Source organism: Octopus sinensis, unplaced genomic scaffold, assembly GCF_006345805.1.
Source record: "Octopus sinensis unplaced genomic scaffold, ASM634580v1 Contig10114, whole genome shotgun sequence".
NCBI classification, from domain to species: Eukaryota; Metazoa; Mollusca; class Cephalopoda; order Octopoda; family Octopodidae; genus Octopus; species Octopus sinensis.
In genome coordinates, this window is record NW_021831995.1 from 5,001 (window position 1) to 27,500 (window position 22,500).

Genomic DNA, 22,500 nt, shown 5'->3' on the forward strand with positions numbered 1-22,500 from the left:
ATCGACCCCGGGACTTATTCTTTGTAAGCCTAGTACTTATTCTACCGGTCTCTTTTGCCGAACCGCTAAGTGACGGGGACATAAACACACCAGCATCGGGGGGACAAACACAAACACACACACAACCACACACACACACACACACACACACCATACATATATATCATATATCGACGGCTTCTTTCAGTTTCCGTCTACCAAATCCACTCACAAGGCATTGGTCGGCCCGGGGCTATAGCAGAAGACACTTGCCCAAGATGCCACGCAGTGGGACTGAACCCGGAACCATGTGGTTGGTAAACAAGCTACTTACCACACAGCCACTCTAATAGTAGCTTTTTATTTATGAATATTAACAGCAATAGACTAACACCTTATCCAAGAACAGATTGATATCACATCTGTTTCACATGGCAAAACCGAAGCTAAGCATTAATTTATATAAGACTTCAAAGATTATTTAATGATTAAATCAGAGAACGAATCAGGGTATACTTAACGCTTTTCGAAGTCTCTGAAACTGTTGGCTGATAGAGAAAAGAAATTATCCACAGACTTTAGCCTTAAACGAGATTTGAACTCAATTAATTAACAATTAATTGATAAATAAATCCCACTGGGTAAGATATTTGATCCGGAACCTTTCCGTTTCTCTTATTTCATCACCGTCTTGGCACAATACATAATAGCGAGCAAAAGAAATTACCCCATTTACCGGTGTATAAGACCGTACTCTTGCATAAGACGCACCCTCTTTCACACGTGTTTTTTGTGAGTGGCTGTGTGGTAAGTAGCTTGCTTACCAATCACATGGTTTCGGGTTCAGTCCCACTGCGTGACACCTTGGGCAAGTGTCTTCTACTGTAGCCTCGGGCCGACCAAAGCCTTGTGAGTGGATTTGGTAGACGGAAACTGAAAGTAGCCCGTCGTATATATGTATATATATATATAATGGCGGTTGCCCCAGCATGGCCACAGCTCATTAGCTGAAACTATATATATATATATATATATATATTATATATATATGGTATATTATATATAGGTTATATATATATATATATATATCTATATATATATATATATATATATATATATGTGTGTGTGTGGTGTGTGTGTGTGTGTATGTTTGTGTGTCTGTGTTTGTCCCCCCTCTACATCGCTTGACAACCGCTGCTGGTGTGTTTATGTCCTCGAAACTTAGCGGTTCAGCAAAAGAGACTGATAGAATAAGTACTAGGCTTATAAGGAATAAGTCCTGGGGTCGATTTGCTCGACTAAACGCGGTGCTCCAGCATGGTGACTGTCAAAATGACTGAAACAAGCAAAAGAGTAAAAGAGAGTAAAGAGTAAAACAAAATAATAAAAATACATATTTAGTATGTTTCCTTAAAAGATATTTTAAAGCAGACTCGTAAGGGAAAATGTATGATTCTGTACATATAAATTTTTGGAAGCACTCCGTCGGTTACGACGATGAGGGTTCTAGTTGATCCGATCAACGGAACAGCGGCTGCTCTGAAATTACGTGTATGGCTGAGCACCTCCACACCGTGTCCCCTTAACGTAGTTCTCGAGGATATTCAGCGTGACACAGAGAGTGACAAGGCCGGCCCTTTGAAATACAGGTACAACAGAAACAGGAAGTAAGAGTGAGAGAAAGTTGTGATGAAAGAGTACAACAGGGATCACCACTATCCCTGCCGGAGCCTCGTGGAGCTTTAAGTGTTTTCGCTCAATAAACACTCACAACGCCCGGTCTGGGAATCGAAACCGCGATCCTACGACCGCGAGTCCGCTGCCCTAACCACTGGGTCATTGCGCCTCCACACATATAAATACATTGTCATGACTGGAATAAAAATGAAACCTTGAGTTTATCATCAGTAAACTACGTTATACCAGCACCATATATCTTTATCGTCTATCAGTTGACCTGTAAAGGGAGTTGCTATTCAGGGAGAGGTAAATTTAACATGTTTTCCATCTTTCTGGCAGAATTTTCGTTTCGATAATTAAAAGATGTTTCTTAAAGGTAACAGAATCATTAAATCATTTAAAAGATATCAGGTGTAGGTTATGGTATGCTGGGGATGGAAACATAATAAGATGGTCTGACATCTTCACATAACTGCCGACGTGCCGTAAGCAACATTTCGTAAATTTGTGCTAATAAGATTGTGAAATTTTGGCTTCTTATAAATATTTCATTAAATAACAATTATTGTATCTAACAAACTTATGCTTACCCAGCTCTTTGACCTATGACACCTGGTCTCCAATGTGTAATATGGATGCATTTGACACAGGAGAAATTTTTGATACATTTAAAATACAAAAAGAGCATTTTCTACGCCATGAGATACAGTGTCCAGGGACGTCAGCTCATGAAAACAGTTAAGTACTATGCCAAGTTGCCGAGGTAGTAAGGAAAGGATATCAAAGCCAAACACCAAAGAAAAATGCTCCAGTACACAAGTTTCAATGGCTGCTGTGCGTGAGTGTGACTTTGAAATGGTTCATCACCCTCCTTGTTCTCCTGATTTGGCCTCATCTGACTATCATCTGTTTCACAACATAAAAAAAAATCACTTGGCTGGGAACCAGTATCGCAGTGATGATGACGTCAAATTTGCTTGTGTTGATGACTTATTTGACCAACATGGTGGAAGCTTCTTCATCATCAATGGGATTGAAGCACTGCAACACCGATGGAAGAAGTGTGTGGACGACCACTTGTGTTGAAAAGTAAACCTCATTTGGTCACATTCTATATGAGTATCTTGGTCAGCCTATGAGCTTTTCAGCTGACCCTCGTACAATAAGAAGCAATTCCGCTGCATGGAAACAGTGAAGTCATTAAGTCACAATTAAAAGATAATAACTCAAAGCCAGATCTATTTGAGCAAACGTATGACTAGAATCCCCAGAGCTTTGATTATCTTATCCTTTATTCGCAGACATATTGTAACAATGACTATAATTTCAAATATGCTTTTAAGTCAGTAGGCTGGTTACAATTTGATAGAAATTTGACTGCTATTTCTAGCACATCGAGGAATTGCATAAAAGGTATTTCGTTTGCTCGTCTTTAGTAGCTGAAAAAAAGCACAGAGAGAGAAGGAACGACATCACTGCTGTAATATTGCACGAACGAACCCCAAAACCTTATTAATAATGGCAATTCCTGCAGGTGGTATTTCCTGCGAACTTCCCTGTTAGTCGTAAGTCTTTTTGTTCTTGCAGTTTCTTTCCTCGGACTGCTACTCTCCGGAACACACTACCCTCTTCTTGTTTTCCTCTGATTTATGACATTCAGTTCTTTAAACTTCCTGTCAGTCAGCATCTATACATTACAGTGGCCTCCAGCCCTGTTTGGTATAAAAAAGCAAAGAAAAAAGCGGTTACGAGCTTTGGTGTTGGAGAACACTTTTACGGATTCCATGGACAGCGAGGCTCACCAATGGAGAAGTTCTTAAGCAGATCAGGCCAAAAATGTCGCTAGAAGCTAGGATCACCAAGCATAGATTGGCATATTTTGGTCATATTATGCGGAGAAAATCCCCGGAGAAGGACATCATGCTCGGAATGGTCAGTGGCAAGAGAGGAAGAGGCCGACCAAGAACCCGCTGGCTTGACACCATCAAGAGTGATACCGGAATGGACATAGCCAATCTGAAAGAAGCGGCCCAGGATAGAACTGACTAAAGGAGACTGATCCAACGAGTAACCGAGAGTCGACTTCGACTGAGCGGATAGATAGATAGATATTACTATAACATTGCAAGGTAATGAGATAAGGACGTTAATGGGGATATCTCTACACACTAAAAGTACAAGCCACATTTTCCTCAAACTGCACACTATTGTCTTATTACTTTTTAAAGTTATCTTAACTGATGTTCTATAGAAATTGGAGCCAGCACTGAAAGTGTCAACGCTTCGTATACGAATACGTCTATGTTAACAATGCGACCGAAAATAGAAAAATAGGTGATGGGTGTATATACATATTTCAGGAGTTCTTGCCCCTTCTTCAGTGCAACCTCCAACCCATTAAATATCCATGAACACATTGCTTAAATATCTACCAAATTTGGCAAACACAATTGAATAGACCAATTTTACAAATTAAAAACGTTCTTAGCAACTATTATGTATATATTAAGTGCTGGTATTGCATTATGCGACCATAATATATTACCGAGTATATTTGTTGTATGGTGAGACTGTACACCCCTCCCGGTAAAAAGTGGTAGTAGCCAGCCATTATAAATAGACCAGTAGCCAGTTGACAGGAGAAGGTAAGAAGATCGAGAGTACGTGTAGACTGTGTTGATAGTCGTGTTTGTGCTGATATAGTAATTATACTGTGATATTGAGTGGACGTTATAACGAGGATAGTACAGTGCCAGATAGAAAGATTCTATCGATCGCTTTGGAATAGAACAATATCTGTTAGAGCGACAACCGTCGTCAAAAGACAGATACAACAGTGGGCAAAAGACCGCTTTACAACAATATTAAAGGCTCATAAGTTAATATTGTGTCGTAGCCGTGTTAGCAAGGATATTCAGTCACCTTTTAAAGCTACTCCCAAAGATTTTCTATAGAAATTAGAGCCAGCACCGAAAGTTACGATGTTTTGTATACAAATACGTCTACGTAAACAATGCGAGAGAAGAAAGAAATGCTCTTTTTTCAGCACCACATCCAACCCATTACTCATTTACGAACGCTTTACTTAAATAGTCACTAAATTCATCGGTGCAACACAATTGGATATACACAGTCCTGGCAAGTAGGACGTGCATATGAAATGCTGATAGGCATATCGTGTTTCGTTATACAACCATAATATGCTACCGATCAAAATCTGTGTTGTACAACGTAGGAAACCTTCGTGGTTTTTATAGTGCTGTCAATAGTCAGGTGAATTATACCATTACGTAATATCTGATTATAACTGGGTGGTTACTCGACCTTTGGTTGTAGACTCATTTGTTACTTGTTTCTTCCCCTGCCGACCTCTCATCTTCGATATAGCAACGACTGACTCATGCGGACATACACTTTACTGATTTTCTTGACAATATACAAAACGGTCACTCAACAGATTTACACGACAGGTCGTTATAAACTACTACTACTACTACTACTACTACTACTACTACTACTACTACTACTACTACTACTACTACTACTACTACTACTACTGCTGCTGCTGCTGCTACTACCACTACTACTACTGCTGCTGCTGCTGCTGCTGCTGCTACTACTACTACTACTACTACTACTACTACTACTACTACTACTGCTGCTGCTGCTGCTGCTGCTGCTGCTGCTGCTGCTGCTGCTGCTGCTACTACTACTACAACAACAACAGTGTTAGGTTCTCCTCAGAGGTATCATATCTTGTGGTGGCAAATTCACTCTGGCCCTTCCGGCTCATGCATCACTCCTCCTCTCGTCTTTAAACTTACTCAGGCTTTCTTCTAACCATTGTACCCAGTCATTCTCCCCCAGAATATCTCTCTCAGTCATGCTATTTGTGTAACAGCCATGTCATTAGTTATTCGAAGACAGTTGCTCCTATAAATTCTCAAAAATATTGGATTTATGGGGCGGGGAGGGGGGGAAGTTTGAAACAAAAACAGGACAGTGGAGACTACTCCATATGCAGTCTTTGACCACCTCGTGTACCTACACCTTAGAACCATCATGGCATCTAATGAGGCTTTTTAAACCAGACAATGTTTGGAAAAGACACCCACATAGATTGCACATCTGATTTAGACCATCAAGAGCTGCAGATAAGTTCTGCTCTTTGTGGATCGTAAAATGTCTTTTGAGGCTTCCGTTAGTTTTGCAAACTTTCTGCCATACATTACTTCAAAGGTGTGCGCAGACATATAGACAGAATAGTTGGTAGAGGTTCGTTTTCCATGGGTTCGCAAATGAGATTTGAGCCCAGCAAAAGAAAGGCATGGTCTGTCAGAAACTGTGCACACAAAACGGTCACTTAGATTCACCTTCTCAATGTATATACATGCATACATACATACATACATATATAATACACACACACATATATATATATGTCTATATATCTTTACTCTGTTACTTATTTCAATCATTTGACTGCGGCCATGCTGGAACACCGCTTTTAGTCGAGAAAATCGACCCCAGGACTTATTCTTTGTAAGCCTAGTACTTATTCTATCGGTCTCTTGTGCCGAACTGCTAAGTTAAGGGGACGTAAACACACCACCATCTGTTGGTATGTTGGGGGGTGGGACAAACACAGACACACAAACATACACACACATATACATATATACATATATACAACGGGCTTCTTTCAATTTCCGTCTACCAAATCCACTCACAAGGCTTTGGTCAGCACGAGGCATTAGTAGAAGACACTTGCCACGCACTGGGAATGACCCCGGAACCATGTGGTTGATAAGCAAGTTACTTACCACACAGCCACTTCTGTACCTATATATATATATATATATATATATATATATATATATATATATATATATATATATATATATATATATATATGTAAAAAATACAAACTGGGACAAGAACGCAAAACATTTAGAAGACGATACAAAAAACACGGACGGGACATTCGAAGCCTTCAATCTTCAGTCAAGAACCGGATCCTCCTCGCAATTTCAGCTGATTAATCTTGAGATTGCTCCAATCTGGCCAGCCCCAAGGAAAAACTAAGCTAAGCACATTCGATTCCTTGGAAGAAAGCTTCGAATGTATACAAAACAAAGATGGAAAAACGGACGATGTTACACGAATATGAATACAAAAATACGTAAAAACAACAATAATAATAATACGTAAAAACAATAATGATAATAATAATAACAAAAGCAGGACGTCACAAACAGGCGTCTTTCGACAGGACGAGTAAACTTGAGCTGGCCTACATCTAATATAGGAAAACATTTTTCGAAAAAAATTCTATTAATGGCCAGCATATTAAAAAATACCTTTAAAGGTAAATACAGGCATGCAACACACACATACTTGAGTGGCTGCCTTCAGTCCAATATATTCCAGGCAAAATCTATCAATCAATCTAATTTTCTGGCCCATCAGAGGAAAGTTGGTGCACATCAAACTTATAACAAAAGTGAATTTAAAAAAATAAAAATTGTAATTAAAAGGGAATGAACTGCTTATATACTTTTGAAGAGTTATCTTTCTTGGATCATCCAAGGGAGATAAGTCAGTGATTCTTGATTTTGAAATTTCACTTGGGTTCATTAGTAAAAATATACACAAATGAAAATTAATAAATAAAAAATAAGACCACGCCTGAACTTTATAAGCTGTTGATTTTGTTTAACCCCAGGTAATCCGTAAGCGAGTAATTCATTAATTACTCAACGTATGCTTTTCTTTAAAGCGTGACTGTTTGGCAAGAAGATCGCACCCCAGCCACCTACTTCTGGGTTCAGTCCCACTGCATGGTACCTAGGAGATGAGTCTTCTTCTGTAGCATCGGGACAATTGAAATGTGGTGAGTGGTTCTGATGCACGGAAACTGAAAGAAGCCCGTTGTATATATCGGCGCGGGAGTGGCTGTGTTGAAAGAAGCTTGCCCTATGTGTGTGTGTGTGTGTGTGTGTGTGTGTGTGGTGTGTGTGTGTGTTTGTGTGTGTGTTTCTCCCTCGACCGTTGCTTGACCACCAATGCTGGTGTGTTCACGTCCCCGGTAACTAGCGGTTCGGCAAAAGATACCGATAGAATAAGTACTAGGCTTACAAAGAATAAGTCCTGGGGTCTTATAAGTTCGTGTGAAGGCGGTGCTCCAGTATGGCCACAGTCAAATCACTGAAGCAAATGAAAGAGTAAAGGAAAAGAAAGAATACGTACATACTTACGTGTGTCTTGTATGTGTTTGTCCACCATCAGCACTTGACAACCGGTGTTGGGTCATTTACGTTCCCGTAACCAAGCGGTTGGTCTAAAGACACTGATAGAATAGATACCAAGTTTTAAAAAATAAATTCTGGGGTCAATTCGCTCAACTAAACCCTTCAGTATGGCTGCAGTCCAATGAATGAAACATGTAAAAAAAGATTAAAAAAACAAAAAGGCAGAAACATGTAATTCGATCATGATTTGGCTGTTATATCACGCACATCAGCTGATGGCATACTAATGGTACTTAGCCGATCGTAAAGTGGTTGTCATCTTGTGAATATTCGAGCCTGGCAGAATCGTTAGCACGCCGGGCGAAATGCTTAGTGTTATTTTGTCTGCCGCTACGTTCTGAGTTCAAATTCCGCTGAGGTTGACGTTGCCTTTCATCCTTTCGGGGTCGATTAAATAAGTACCAGTTATGCACTGGGGTCGCTATAATCGACTTAATCCGTTTGTCTGTCCGTGTTTGTCCTCTCTGTGTTTAGCCCCTTGTGCGTAGTAAAGAAATAGGTATTTTGGGGTCGACTAAATAAGTACCAGCATAGGCACTGGGGTCGATATAATCGACTTAATGCGTTTATCTGTCTTTGTTTGTCCCCTCTGTGTGTAGCCCCTTGTGGGCAGTAAAAAAATTAGGATCGTTAGCACGCCGGGCGAAATGCTTAGCGGTATTTTGTCTGCCGCTACGTTCTGAGTTCAAATTCCGCCGAGGTCGACTTTGCCTTTTATCCTTTCGGGGTCGATTAAATAAGCGCCAGTCACGCACTGGGGTCGATATAATCGACTTAATGCGTTTGTCTGTCCTTGTTTATCCTCTCTGTGTTTAGCCCCTTGTGGGTAGTAAAGAAATAGGTATTTCGTCTGCCGCTACGTTCTCAGTTCAAATTCTGCCGAGTCGACTTTGCCTTTTATCCTTTCGGGGTCGATAAATTAAGTACCAGTTGGGCACTGGGGTCGATCTAATCGACTTAATGCGTTTATCTGTCTTTGTTTGTCCCCTCTGTGTGTAGCCCCTTGTGGGCAGTAAAGAAATAGGAATTGTTAGCACGCCGGGCGAAATGCTTAGCGGTATTTCGTCTGCCGCTACGTTCTGAGTTCAAATTCCACCGAGGTCGACTTTACCTTACATCCTTCCGGGGTCATTAAATAAATACCAGTTACGCACTGGGGTCGATATAATCGACTTAATCCGTTTGTCTGTCCTTGTTTGTCCCCTCTGTGTTTAGCCCCTTGTGGGTAGTAAAGAAATAGGTATTTCGTCTGCCGCTACGTTCTGAGTTCAAATTCCGCCGAGGTCGACTTTGCCTTTTATCCTTTCGGGGTCGATTAAATAAGCGTCAGTCACTCACTGGGGTCGATATAATCGACTTAATGCGTTTGTCTGTCCTTGTTTATCCTCTCTGTGTTTAGCCCCTTGTGGGTAGTAAAGAAATAGGTATTTCGTCTGCCGCTACGTTCTCAGTTCAAATTCCGCCGAGTCGACTTTGCCTTTTATCCTTTCGGGGTCGACTAAGTAAGTACCAGTTAGGCACTGGGGTCAATGTAATCGACTTAATGCGTTTATCTGTCTTGTTTGTCCCCTCTGTGTGTAGCCCCTTGTGGGCAGTAAAAAAATTAGGATCGTTAGCACGCCGGCGAAATGCTTAGCGGTATTTCGTCTGCCGCTACGTTCTGAGTTCAAATTCCGCCGAGGTCGACTTTACCTTTCATCCTTCCGGGGTCATTAAATAAATACCAGTTACGCACTGGGGTCGATATAATCGACTTAATCCGTTTGTCTGTCCTTGTTTGTCCCCTCTGTGTTTAGCCCCTTGTGGGTAGTAAAGAAATAGGTATTTCGTCTGCCGCTACGTTCTGAGTTCAAATTCCACCGAGGTCGACTTTGTCTTTCATCCATTCGGCGTCGGTTAAATAAGCACCAGTTACGCACTGGGGTCGATGTAATCGACTTAGCCCCTTTGTCTGTCCTTGTTTGTCCCCTCTAGCCCCTTGTGGGCAATAAAGAATTCGAGCCTGTAATAATGGTTCGATTTCTCGTTAAGCTGTTTCTATTCTCGCCATTATAATTCGCAACTGCTGCTTCATATTGTAATCATTATCCACGAGGTTTGCATCAGTTTGTCATACAGAAGCGGTGACCGAAAGATCTATCTTAGACCATGAAACGTATTAATTAAGTATTAATCTGTTGAAATATTTCCGTTTGATTGAACGTGTGGTGTCTTTGTGTCGATGTGTAGACATACGCAATAGAAAGTACTTAGGCATATTTCTGGCGCGCATCCGTTAAAAGGACCTTCATTTTACGACATACAATACATATTTATCTTGTTCTGGGAAGCAATCAATCAATCATGGAAGCAAGCAGCCAGCCAATAATTCAATAGAATTACCTTTCTGTGATAAGTTGACTGTTAGAAACATAGTCACATCCTCTTGATATCAAGTTCAATCGACTTTAAGAATATGGGTGTTATTGTACAATTTCGTTTTACTTATACGAATACGACGGTGTGTTGTATTTGAGCTGACTGACAGCTACAGGACAATGTCAATAACAAAAATGGATTGTTATTTTATCGATCGTGGGGCGATGAAAGATATAATCGGATCTCGTAGGATGAGACTCAGAATTACGGGAAAGTATATCATGATCATTATCATCATCATGCTCATCTGGATCACCACCACCACCACCACCACCACCACCACCACCACACCACCACCACCACCACCACCACCACCGCCACCACCACCACCACCACCACCACCACCACCACCACCACCACCACCACCAACAACAACAACAACAACAGCAGCAGCAGCAGCAGCAACAACAACAATAACGACGACGGCGAGAACAATCGTTCCAGATTGAGGCTCAAGGCCATTACTTTTGAGAGATGGCCACAGCTGGGATGCATTGGCTCATAGGCCTGTTCGTTCATAGCTGAACTGAGAAGCAGCAACAGTAACTCGTAGAGAGTGCCTCCACGAGATCATCTAAACCAGCTAAAAATAGCAGCAAATTCTCTCTCAAACCACATCTTGCCGTCTTAAATAAGCAAAAGCCACAATAAGATAGTTCTAGGTAAATCTGTTCGATCGGGTTTGATTTGGAACTAACCAATAATAACGCTTCGTATCACATTAGAGAAGATATCTATATGAGGTGGTATCAAAAACATCTTTGATTAGTTCTGAGACACGCCAACAGATGGCAGCACATGGTTGCATGCGCAGTGAGAGCTAATAGTGATCTTCATGAGGCGGTGTGCTTAGTAACATCTCTGTGTTTACTTCACAAGTTGTTGAATTTGTGTTTTCGTGATCACGTGTATGCTGTAGTCTGTGATTTTGTTCTAGGTAGGTCTGTTCGATCGGGTTTGATTTGGGACTAACCAATAATAACGCTTCGTATCACTTTAGAGGTGATCCCGTGTATGCTGTAGTCTGCGATCTTTGTCATGGACAGGAACAAAGAGCCAATAGGAAATTCTGCGTTAAACGTGGTAAAGCCTGATACAGAGACATTGAACATACTTTGGCAATGGGTGGTACGCAATGTTCCGAGTGGCACGGATGCTTCAAAAGTAGAAGAGTGTCCCTGGAAGACAATGAGCGATCTGGAAGATCTGCCACGCGTGTCATCCCCGGAAACGTGTGCATCGCGAATTCGTCCCCCAGGACCATGCAGTCAATCGAGTGTTCTATTGTGACAGTTTGAAGCGTTCGAGGGGGAGACATTCGGTGAAGGCAACCGGATCTTTGGAGCACGACGAATTGGATTCTTCACCTAGCTCTCCTCACTCGACATCCACCCGATTCGCCAAAATTAGCACCGGCGGACTTCCATCTCTTTTCCCAAGATGAAAATACAGCTCAAAGGTCGCCGTTTTAACACTGCTGCCGAAATCCAGAGCGAATCGTAGAAGGTCCTCGACTCGCTAAGGAAAACGATTTCCAGGCCGGGTTCCAAAAGTTGTAGGAACGCTGAGACCAGCGTTTTGCTGCGCAAGGTGACTATTTCAAAGGAGATGATGTTAAAACTTAGACAGGCGTAGGCGTGGCTGTGTGATAAGTAGCTTGCTTATGAACCACATGGTTCCGGGTTCAGTCCCACAGCGTGGCACCTTGGGCAAGTGTCTTCTTCTATAGCCTCGGGCCGACCAAAGCCTTGTGAGTGGATTTGGTAGACGGAAACTGAAAGAAGCCCGTCGTATATATGTATATATATATATATGTGTATGTGTGTGTATATGTTTGTGTGTTGTGTTTGTCCCCTCAACATCGCTTGACAACCGATGATGGTGTGTTTACGTCCCCGTAACTTAGCCGTTCGGCAAAAGAGAACCGATAGAATAACTACTAGGCTCACAAAGAATAAGTCCTGGGGTCGATTTGCTCGACTAAAGGTGGTGCGTAGTCAAATGACTGAAACAAGTAAAAGAGTAAATAAGTTATTTTTTATTAAACATGACTAGTCCTGGAATCTTTTAAGACCACGTCGGACATTTCATCAAAGCTGCATATTACTATATCAGACAACACAATACAATACATATCTCCTCCTCCCTCCCTCTTCCCTCCCCCTCCCCACCGTCCCTCTCTCACCCACCCACATGCATACAGAAATGCTCACAGAAACGCACACACATACACATACACAGACACATACACATAACATGTCGTCCACAATCACATAGTCTTACAATATAATACATCTGCTTCCTCTTTGTGTGTGTGCGAGAGAGAGAGAGAGAGAGAGAGAGAGAGAGAGAGAGAGAGAGGGGAGAGTGTGTGTCTTTGTGTTTGTCCATCAACACATTGGGGAACCGGTGTCGGCGTGTTTACGTCCACTTAAGGTGGTAGTTCGGCAAAAGTGACCGATAGAATAAGTGTCAGGCTTAAAAGAAAATAAGTACAAGGGTCGCTCTACTAGAAACAGTAACCAAATGCCCCTGAAATTCCAATTTACCACTTTAAAAAACGAAGAACGCCCCGTCGCTTTTAGTCATAGATGCAATGTATCTGAAAAGAGACGGTATGGTGACAACTGGAAGGTCTTTGCGCAAAACAAAAGTTTGCCCTGCAAGGTCTAAAAACAACCACAAAAACAAAAAACAAGGGCAACCAACCATCTATCCATCCAACCAACCAGTCAGCCAGCCAAATTACCAACCGACAAAAATCCTTAGATCAAAAGACCAACTGGCCAGCCGACTAACAAGCCCACAAACCCGCCATATATTTAAGCAATCAACAGACTCTCAAGCCATCCAATTGACCAACAGACCAGCCAACCGTGCAGAGCAGATGCATTGACCAGACAACGAAGACGACTTTCATATCGGACAGGCAACGAATGTATCACCCTCCTCATCCTCATCCTCCACTTCTTCCTTCTCTTCCTCTCCGTCCTCCTCCTCACCATCCTCTTCCTCTTCGTCGTCGTCGCCGTCCTCCTCCTCCTCCTCCTCCCCACCGCCTCCCCGCCTCCCCGTCCTCCGCCTCCCCGCCTCCTCGTCGTCGTCCTCCTCCTCGTCGTCCCCCTCCTCCCCACTCCTCCTCCTTGTCGTCGTCGTCGTCGTCGTCATCATCGTCTTTATCAACGTCATCGTCGTCATCATCACCATCATCATCATCAACATCATCATCATCATCGTCACTCTCGTCGTTATCATCATCATCATCATCATCATAATCATCTTTATCATCTTCATCGCCATCATTATCGTCATCATTATCATGGTCATCGTACTTATAATCATGATCATCATGATCATCATCATGATCATTGTCGTCGTCGTTGTTATCATCACGACGACAACGACGACGACGACGACGACGACGACCACCACCACCACCACCACCACCACCATCGTTATCATCTTCATCAAATACACAGACCGTTTTCTGACATCCAGGACGACGACGATGATGATGATGATGATGATAATCAACTAAGCAGAGAAGAAAATTACGTCTGCTCGCCTGAAGGAAGGGAATTAAACAACGAACGATTAACACAGAAGATATCGCGATGTTCCATTAACCTCACAGAGCAACGAGACAACGTCTTTTAGTTTCCGTCCTCGCCACAACTCTTACTACAAACTTTATAGAAAACACGTTCAACGATGAAAACACAAATAATGACAACTGTTACATGATATAATAGTCTCGTATATGGGTGACCCCCCCATGCCACAGATGTCTATATTCCGGATTTCGAGTTGTAGTTATTGTCTTCGTTTTGTCTCTTGCTGGTGCTGCGGTTGCTGGTGCAGTAGAATGCATTTTGTGTGTGTGTATATATGTAGAGATGTGTGCGTTTATGTATATAAATATGTGTCTGTATTATACATTAAATTTGTCTGTGTATACATATATGTACATATATATATATGATATGTATATATATATATATATATATATATATATATATATATATATAGATATATATATATATTAATAATATATATATATATTAATCCAAACAAGAACAAAAAAACAAAAAAAAAAACACAACAACGCAAAGACGTGGAACAAATAAAGTATTATTGGACGCTCAGGAAAGAAAGGAAGAAGGAGGGTTTAACGTTTCGAGCGGAACTCTTCGTCGGAAACATAGGAGAAGGAAAGATCCTGAGAAGGGAAGACAGAGGAAAAAAATCGCCGGTGGTACTCACGAGGTCACACACACACACACACACACACACACATATATATATATATATATATATATATATTAGTCAATTTAGGGTAGCAAAAAAATTCAATAGAAATTTATCGCTACCAGCGGCCTGGTGGAATAATTCTGAATAATTCTGAGATTGAATCGGCAGTTTATATTTACTGCTGATAAGTTTGGCGCGAATCACGTCAGTCTTGAAAATTTTAAGACAGATATTCCGTAGGCATCGATACAGACGCCTCGTGTATATATTTGTCTCTCCCAGGTTTTTTACTGATGAAGTGTAACCTATGGTAGATTAGCTTAATTTAATTTAATTAAGCTAATTTAATCATTAATGACACAGAACGTTGCACGTCTAAAAGATGAATTAGGGTAAATGTTTTTAAATTTTCACCTAATTTCTGAATTACTACTACTTGGGCGGTGTGAGTTATGGCTGCTCTCTTCTGGTGGACGAGTGACCTGTTAGGTCCTCCTAAATTGTTATATATATATATATATATATATATATATATATATTATATATATATATATATAATGCATATATATATATTGGGTTGTCTGGAAAGTTCGTGCCGATTTTTAAAGGAAAAGAAAAGGTCAATAAATACTTGCCATTACATTTTTAATCAACCAAATATGAACCATTTTGTTGCACAATGCGTCTCCATCTTTCCTTTAACTTGAAAATACTCTCTTCCCAGAATTGAGGTGGGTTCATGGCAAAGAATTCATCAAGTTATATTTTTATGTCATGCAAAGAATTGAAATTTTTACCATTATGACTATTCTGCAGAGACCTGAATGAATGGAAATCCGAAGGAGCAATATCTGGTGAATGTGGGGGGAACGGGTAACACATCCCAGCTGAGCTGCAGCAATTTTTGTCTGCTTCCCAAAGAAACGTGCGGTCTTGCATTATTATGTTGGAAAACAACATCATTCCTGTTGGCCAAATCTGGACATTTCTCTTGAATTGCTGCTTTTAACTCGTCCAGTTGTGTGCAATATTTCTCAGAATTAATTGTCTGGTTAATTGGGAGGAGCTCATAGTACAGAATTCCTTTCCAATCCCACCAGACACAAAGCAAGATTTTTAAGGGTGAACACCCGCTTTTGGGGTGGCTAATGGTGGCTCATGTCGCTTACTCCAGGATCGCTTTCTCTGAACATTTCGGTAGATAATCCATTTCTCATCACTTGTCACAACTTGCTTTAAAAAAGCACGTTTTCATTCCGTTTATAAAGCGAATCACAGATGGAAATGTGATCCAAAAGGTTCTTCTCACTCAACTCATGTGGTACCCAAACATCGTAACGATTTGAGTACCCAAGCTTTATCAGGTGCTCATGAATGACAGATTTTGATAGGTTGAGGCTTTATGCCAATTCTCGGGTTGTGCAATGTAGGTTATTCTCAATTAATGACTTGATTTGGTCATCATCTGTAGTGGATGGTCTGCCTGATCGCTCTTCATCAATAAGGCTACAATCTCCAGCTCGGAACCTTGCAAACAACTTCCGTACAGTTCTTTCGGATAAAGGAACATCACCGTAAACTGCGCATATTTCTTTGGTTGCTTGTGAGGTATTTTTCCCTTTACGGAAAAAGAAAAACATCAGGTGGCGAAAATGAACTTTCTTATCTTCCATTTTAAAGGGCAACAGAATTAACACAGGTTATAGGAACATAAATCTTCTTCCACGAAAAGATAGCTTAAACTGTGCACAAATCCTATTTTATGGACTCAATCATGTTCTAAAATAAGTCGAAATGTAAGCTACTATAAATCGGCACGAACTTTCCGGACACACATACATACACACGCACACACACACACACCACACACACACACCACACACACACACGCACACACACAGAGTTTATTAGTAACTCAACAGTACTACTAATGATGTCAATTTGAAAGAGTTCCACAATTTTTGAACCGATCCACTTTAAAATGTAGTTTATCGCCACTATTCGAACCCTCATTCTCACCTTTCGATGTTGTCGTGTACAGATAGACGAGAGAAAGAGTAAAAAAACTATAAATAGAAATCAAAGGCTGCAGATAGTCAATCTACCAGGCTGAATCAAAAGATTTTCCGTATTTCAAGCTTTAATTAATAGTTCAAATAAATCACATACAGAAAGTGATTATTTATCAAAATATATCCCACCATCCTGTATTGTCTGTTGCCATTTTTCTGCCAGGATCTCATCCATATTGTTGAACGCATCCGTGTAGGTAATGAGCTACTCATGTTCTTCAAGTCTGCGCTTGGTCACATTGGTAGTGTGTGCAGGGGCTTTGTAATGGTGTGCGTTTTCAATTGATCAGTACCGGGTAACAGGCTTTCAAAGCATCATATTCGCTGCAGTTGTTGAGCATAAAAGTTGGCATTCACTACTTAGCCATCTGGGACAAGCTTAAAGTATATCACTCCCTCACAATTCCACCAAACACACAGCATGACTTTCTGTTCAGACTGCCCTTGTTTGACAACAGGTTCTAAAGCCTGGTCAGAAAAAAGCCACTGATTACGATTATGGAAATAGATCCATTTTAAATCCCCAGTTTCAGTTCCATGCCAAAAATGGACATCATGTGGATTTGCCATCAATTAGTTGCAAATGTTTGCTCGTTGTTGAGCCTGGTCATTGGTCAGTTCATGAGGATCTTGTTGACAACATCGATTCACAAGGCTGAGCTTATGGAGGTGTCGATTGATGGTAATTTGTAAAAGATCAAATTTTGCTGACAATGTACAGATGCTTGTGTTTGGTTGTTGCTCGACCATCCCAAGCAAGGCCTCACCTCCCACAACAGAAGGTCTCCATGACTTCGATTTGTCTTCACGAATGCTGTCACCTTCCTTCAAACGTCTAAACCAGTTTTGTGCCCTAATTCCGTTGACAGTTCCTTCCACATCATGAATTTCTTTTGCCATTGCCATTGCATTCACTCTTTTTCTTTTTCCACAGGTAACGTAAGATGGCTCTAATTCCAATTTTTTCACCATTCATTATGAAAGCTGTAAAATAAAAAAAATGAACAATTACTATCTATATAATATATATGAAATTAAAGAATAAACAATTCAGCAATGATTAACCATCAAGTTACATCAAATTGATGGTATAGCATGGAGATATTAAGATGCCAAAAAACATTTGCGAAAATCCGAATAAAACTTTTGACTCAACTTAGTATCAATCCGTATCTGGGGTGAGTAGTTGAAGATAAGTGAGAGAAGAGGTAAAAAAACAAAGACCATACATGCCAATATGTTTTGCTACAGTATCTATGTTAGGCAACAAATATAGACACTACCTCCTCATCAAGCTTTATCTGTTGTGGCAGGCAACAAATAAACAACAAATAAACAACAAATAAAAATGCAACTGCAATCAACAACGACGAATGAAGCGATGATTCATGACGGATATCACACGAATCTTGCAATAAAGACAGTAAACAAAGTAGTAACAAAAATAGTAATTTAGGTGTAGGAGTGGTTGTGTGGTAAGTAGCTTGGTTCCGGGTTCATTCCCACAGTGTGGCACCTTGGGCAAGTGTCTTCTGCTATAGCCTCGGGTCGACCAAAGCCTTTTGAGTGGATTTGGTAGACGGAAACTGAAAGAAGTCCGTCGTATATATGTATATATATATATATATATATTATATATATATATATATATATATATAATATATATATATATATGTATGCATGTGTGTATGTTTGTGTGTCTGTGTTTGTCACCCCAACATCGCTTCACAAACGATGATGCTGTGTTTACGTTTTCGTAACCTAGCGGTTCGGCAAAAGAGACCGATAGAATAAGTACTTGGCTTCCAAAGAATAAGGCCTGAGGTCGATTTGCTCGACTAAAGGTGGTGCTACAGCATAGCCACAGTCAAATGACTGAAACAAGTAAAAGAGTAATCAAAAACAGCCAGTCCGACATTGTTCACTGGAACAAGGTAATATGAACATTCTCTGTTCTGGAAGTCACTTAACATCAATATAGTAAAAAACAAAATGAATAAATAGATAAATAAATAAATAAATAAAAAAATAAATGAATAAATAAGTAAATGAATAAATAATAAATAATTAAATAAATGAATAAATAAATTCTTGCTGAAAAAAAGTTATTGGAGCTGTTAAAAGTTTAAGATACAATCGAAAACGTCATTTACTTTACATTCTGATGTAAAGTAAGTACACAAGATAAGGAGCTGCTGCGAAAGGTCATCAAGATATTACTTTCAAGTGCAGTTAAATATTCTTCTTAAAGAGAGAGAAAAAAAAAGACATTATGCAAATCCATTTGTAGAACGATTGGAGTTGATGATGAATAACCGAGGATTTTAAAGATATTGAATATAAAGACACGCTTCGTTGCAAGGAGTATTAGTGAAACGTTTCTACTGAAATCTCTCCAAAGTAAAAATAAGACGTTCGAAATAATTGTCTCGGGAAAGAAAGCACGCAAAAAAAAAACACATATCGGCTATACATACATAAATACATACATACATAATACTACATACATACATACATACATACATACATACATACATATATACATATATACATACATACATACATACATACATACATATATATAATATAATATATATTATATATATATATAATATGTAACACACACGTGTGTGTGTGTGAAAATAATAAGAGTAGAACATTTTTAAACTTTTCATACCGATGGCTGGCATGCGTAATAAGTCAATAGACAACATATTTCATATATAATAGTGTATAAACAATTAATTGTTTATACACTATTATATATGAAAATATGTTGTCTATTGACTTTATTACGTATGCCAGCCATCGGTATGAAAATTTAAAAAAAATTTCTACCCTTATTATTTTGACACACACACACACGTATATATATATATATATATATATATATATATATATATGATAACGTTACAACGACAAGACATTCAACGACGGAAGACTTGATAAGGCTTAATGAATAAAGTCATGTGAAATGTTGGAACAGGCGTGTAATGTGAAAATTTACCAGAAATAAATTAGTAAAAAAGAAGGAAAAGAAACTGGAACTGAACATTAAGCAAACTGAAAGTTAAATTACGATGAAAAAACAAGCGCAGTAGTGGCTATGGTAAGAAGCTTGCTTACCCATGAGTCTTTGTTAGTGTACACATGCGTCATTGTGTTGTGCACTGAAGAAGATAGCCGGCAGTGTTTAGCCTGCAAAAAAGAAGCTGATGCAAGGCAAGACTTTTGTTTCTTGGGTCCAGTGGGGGTTGTTGTCTGTGGTTATATTTTTTACAAACAAGGAGTCCTCACTGGTATCAGGATGTCGGTCTGCTTGCGGTTCAGTAATATTGTTCACATTAAGTGCAAAGTTTTTTCTCATTGTAAGAAGTACAGTTTGGGGGCGTATCATTCAATCAAAAATTGTTCACTTTTTAACAGTGTATGTTCTTACAACAACATTTACCATTAATTGGAAAGCTGTATTTCAAGTGCTCACATTAAGTAAAAAATTTTTTCCCTTTGTAAGAAGTATAGTTTGGTGACATATCCTGCCACCAAAAGTTGTTCGGTGTTTGTGAATAGTGTATATTTTTACAACTACGTTTACCAATAATTGGAAAGCTGTATTTCAAGTGGAGCAGTCCAGGCTCTAATCAGAGTGCCATAGGGCTTAGAGTACCTGAATGCCCAGAAGACTTTTTTGCTGTGTTTTGTTGAACTGTTGTTTTTCTTCTTCTATTGTGACTTTCTTATTGAACTGTTTGCTTTTTTTCTTCTTCCCTTTGTTTCCTTTCGATTTCTCTCTTTTCTTTTTGAAATTTGTGAACTATTGTTTTGGACTTTTTACTTTTTAATTTAAAACATGGCAAAAAATATGGATAAAATTGTAGAGTGGGAGATTGTCCCACCTAAGGAGTGGCTCAGACAGCAAGAGGAGAGGACAGTGGTGTAGGGAACGTATTCGAAGGTTCTCGACACCATTGCCGTCTTCTCCAAGCAGATGATTGAACAGGAGTTGGCGGAACATCTGCCAACCATTAAGAATATCTCTAGGGGTGTCAAATATGCAACGGTATGATTGCTGTTTGACACCCCAGAGGAGGCTCGCAGTTTTGCGAGCCAGCCCTTTGAGGGTAAAGAAATTTTGTTTCTTCTCACTTATTGTGGAAAAAATTGATGAGGGCTTGGGTCTTTGGTTTGCCACCCGGAATTGAGCTCCAGTGGATAGAGGATACTATCCGTCGGGGTTTGGGTGGCAGCGGAGCCAGGCTCCTCAATGTGAAAATCCTTCCTGCGGCTGATTGGGTTGGGTGAAAAGCTGTTTTGATCCTGTACACCCAATCAGCCATGCCAGATTATTTGAAAATGGCTGGGTACAGTTACCCGGTGATTCTTGAAGGTCGCCCCCCTCCAGATATCATCGGTGCCTGGAGCCTGGCCATATAAAGAAAAACTATCATCAGGAACAAAGCAAAGTCCTGGAGCAGTTGATTGAGACCTCCGTAGAAGGAACGAAGGCGGCCGAGGAGACGGAGGACACCTCAAAGAAGGGCCGCAAGACGAAGAAGGTGAGCATCAATGGGCGCTCACCGAAGGATCCTAGCGATGAGGGAGGGGAGGCGAATCTCACGGTCACTAAGGAGACGCACCCTCCCTCAGATGAGAGGAAAAAGAGAGGAAGAGGAAGAGAAACTGGACATTGCCGATAGTCGGTGACATAGCACCGGAGTGTCCCGGAACCTTGCCGGTAGGGGTTGTGCCACCGGCAGAGGAAGAGACACAGTTGTGGGGGGCGGGGAATTGTGCCGCACACGGTAGAATTGACTACCTCGAACCCGGAGGAAGACTAATTATTGGTTTTCTTCTACAGAGGCGGAGAGGTAGAAGAGGTGATGGAAAAGCACCATAAGGGAGTAGGATCCCGAATGGCCTCCGTAGATAGCTGTGGAGGTCATAACGTTGCCCGTGACGTATAAGCTGCAGGGACTCAATGAGGAATATGACTTGTGGGCAAGCGACTCCGGCTCGGATCCCGCATTGGTCTTCAATGAGGCGTGGGGGATGGCGCAGTATACGGGCACAAGCAATGTTGGAGAGGAATAGTGACAAGGGGTTGAAAAGCCTCAGTGTTATAATGTTTATTGTATAATGTTTAACGTCTATTGCATGTTATTGTGTTGAAGAGGCTTAACGCCCCACTTCTTAAATGGACTATTAGTCCAATAATTGTAAAATTGAAGTAAGAGGTTCATTACCTCGTTTTGTCTTTTTCTGTGAAAAAAAAAGAAGAGAATAATGTTTTAGAGAATCAAAAAATCGGCGGGCGATTTTTTGTCTTCTCCCATTAATATAATTTTTTCCTCATTCATCTCATTCATGTTTCTGTCCAGCCCGCAAGCTACTCTTTGTAATGCCGCCATGGCAAATTTTATGAAATAAAGTAGCTTGCTTACCAACCACATGGTTCCGGGTTCATTTCCACTGCATGGCACCTTGAGCAAGTGTCTTCTACTATAGCCTCAGGCCGATTAAAACCTTGTGAGTGGATTGGTAGACAGAAACTGAAAGAAAGCCTGTCGTATATATGTATATAATATACTATATATATATATATATATATATATTACTATATATATATATATATATATATATATATATATAATATATATATATATATGTGGTGTAGATATATATATATGTATATAATATATATTATATATATATATACATACGTATATATATATATATATATATATGTATGTATGTATATATATATATATATATATATATAATATATAGTA

General features: G+C 40.1%; 1 protein-coding gene across 1 annotated transcript; it reads right to left on the bottom strand.

Moving 5' to 3' along the window:
- Positions 1-17,284: 17,284 nt before the first annotated feature.
- On the bottom strand, positions 17,285-17,683 carry LOC115228283. Its single transcript, XM_029798903.1, has one exon. The coding sequence runs from the start codon at positions 17,681-17,683 to the stop codon at positions 17,285-17,287; it is 399 nt and encodes a 132-aa protein (XP_029654763.1).
- Between the last annotated feature and the right edge of the window lie 4,817 nt (positions 17,684-22,500).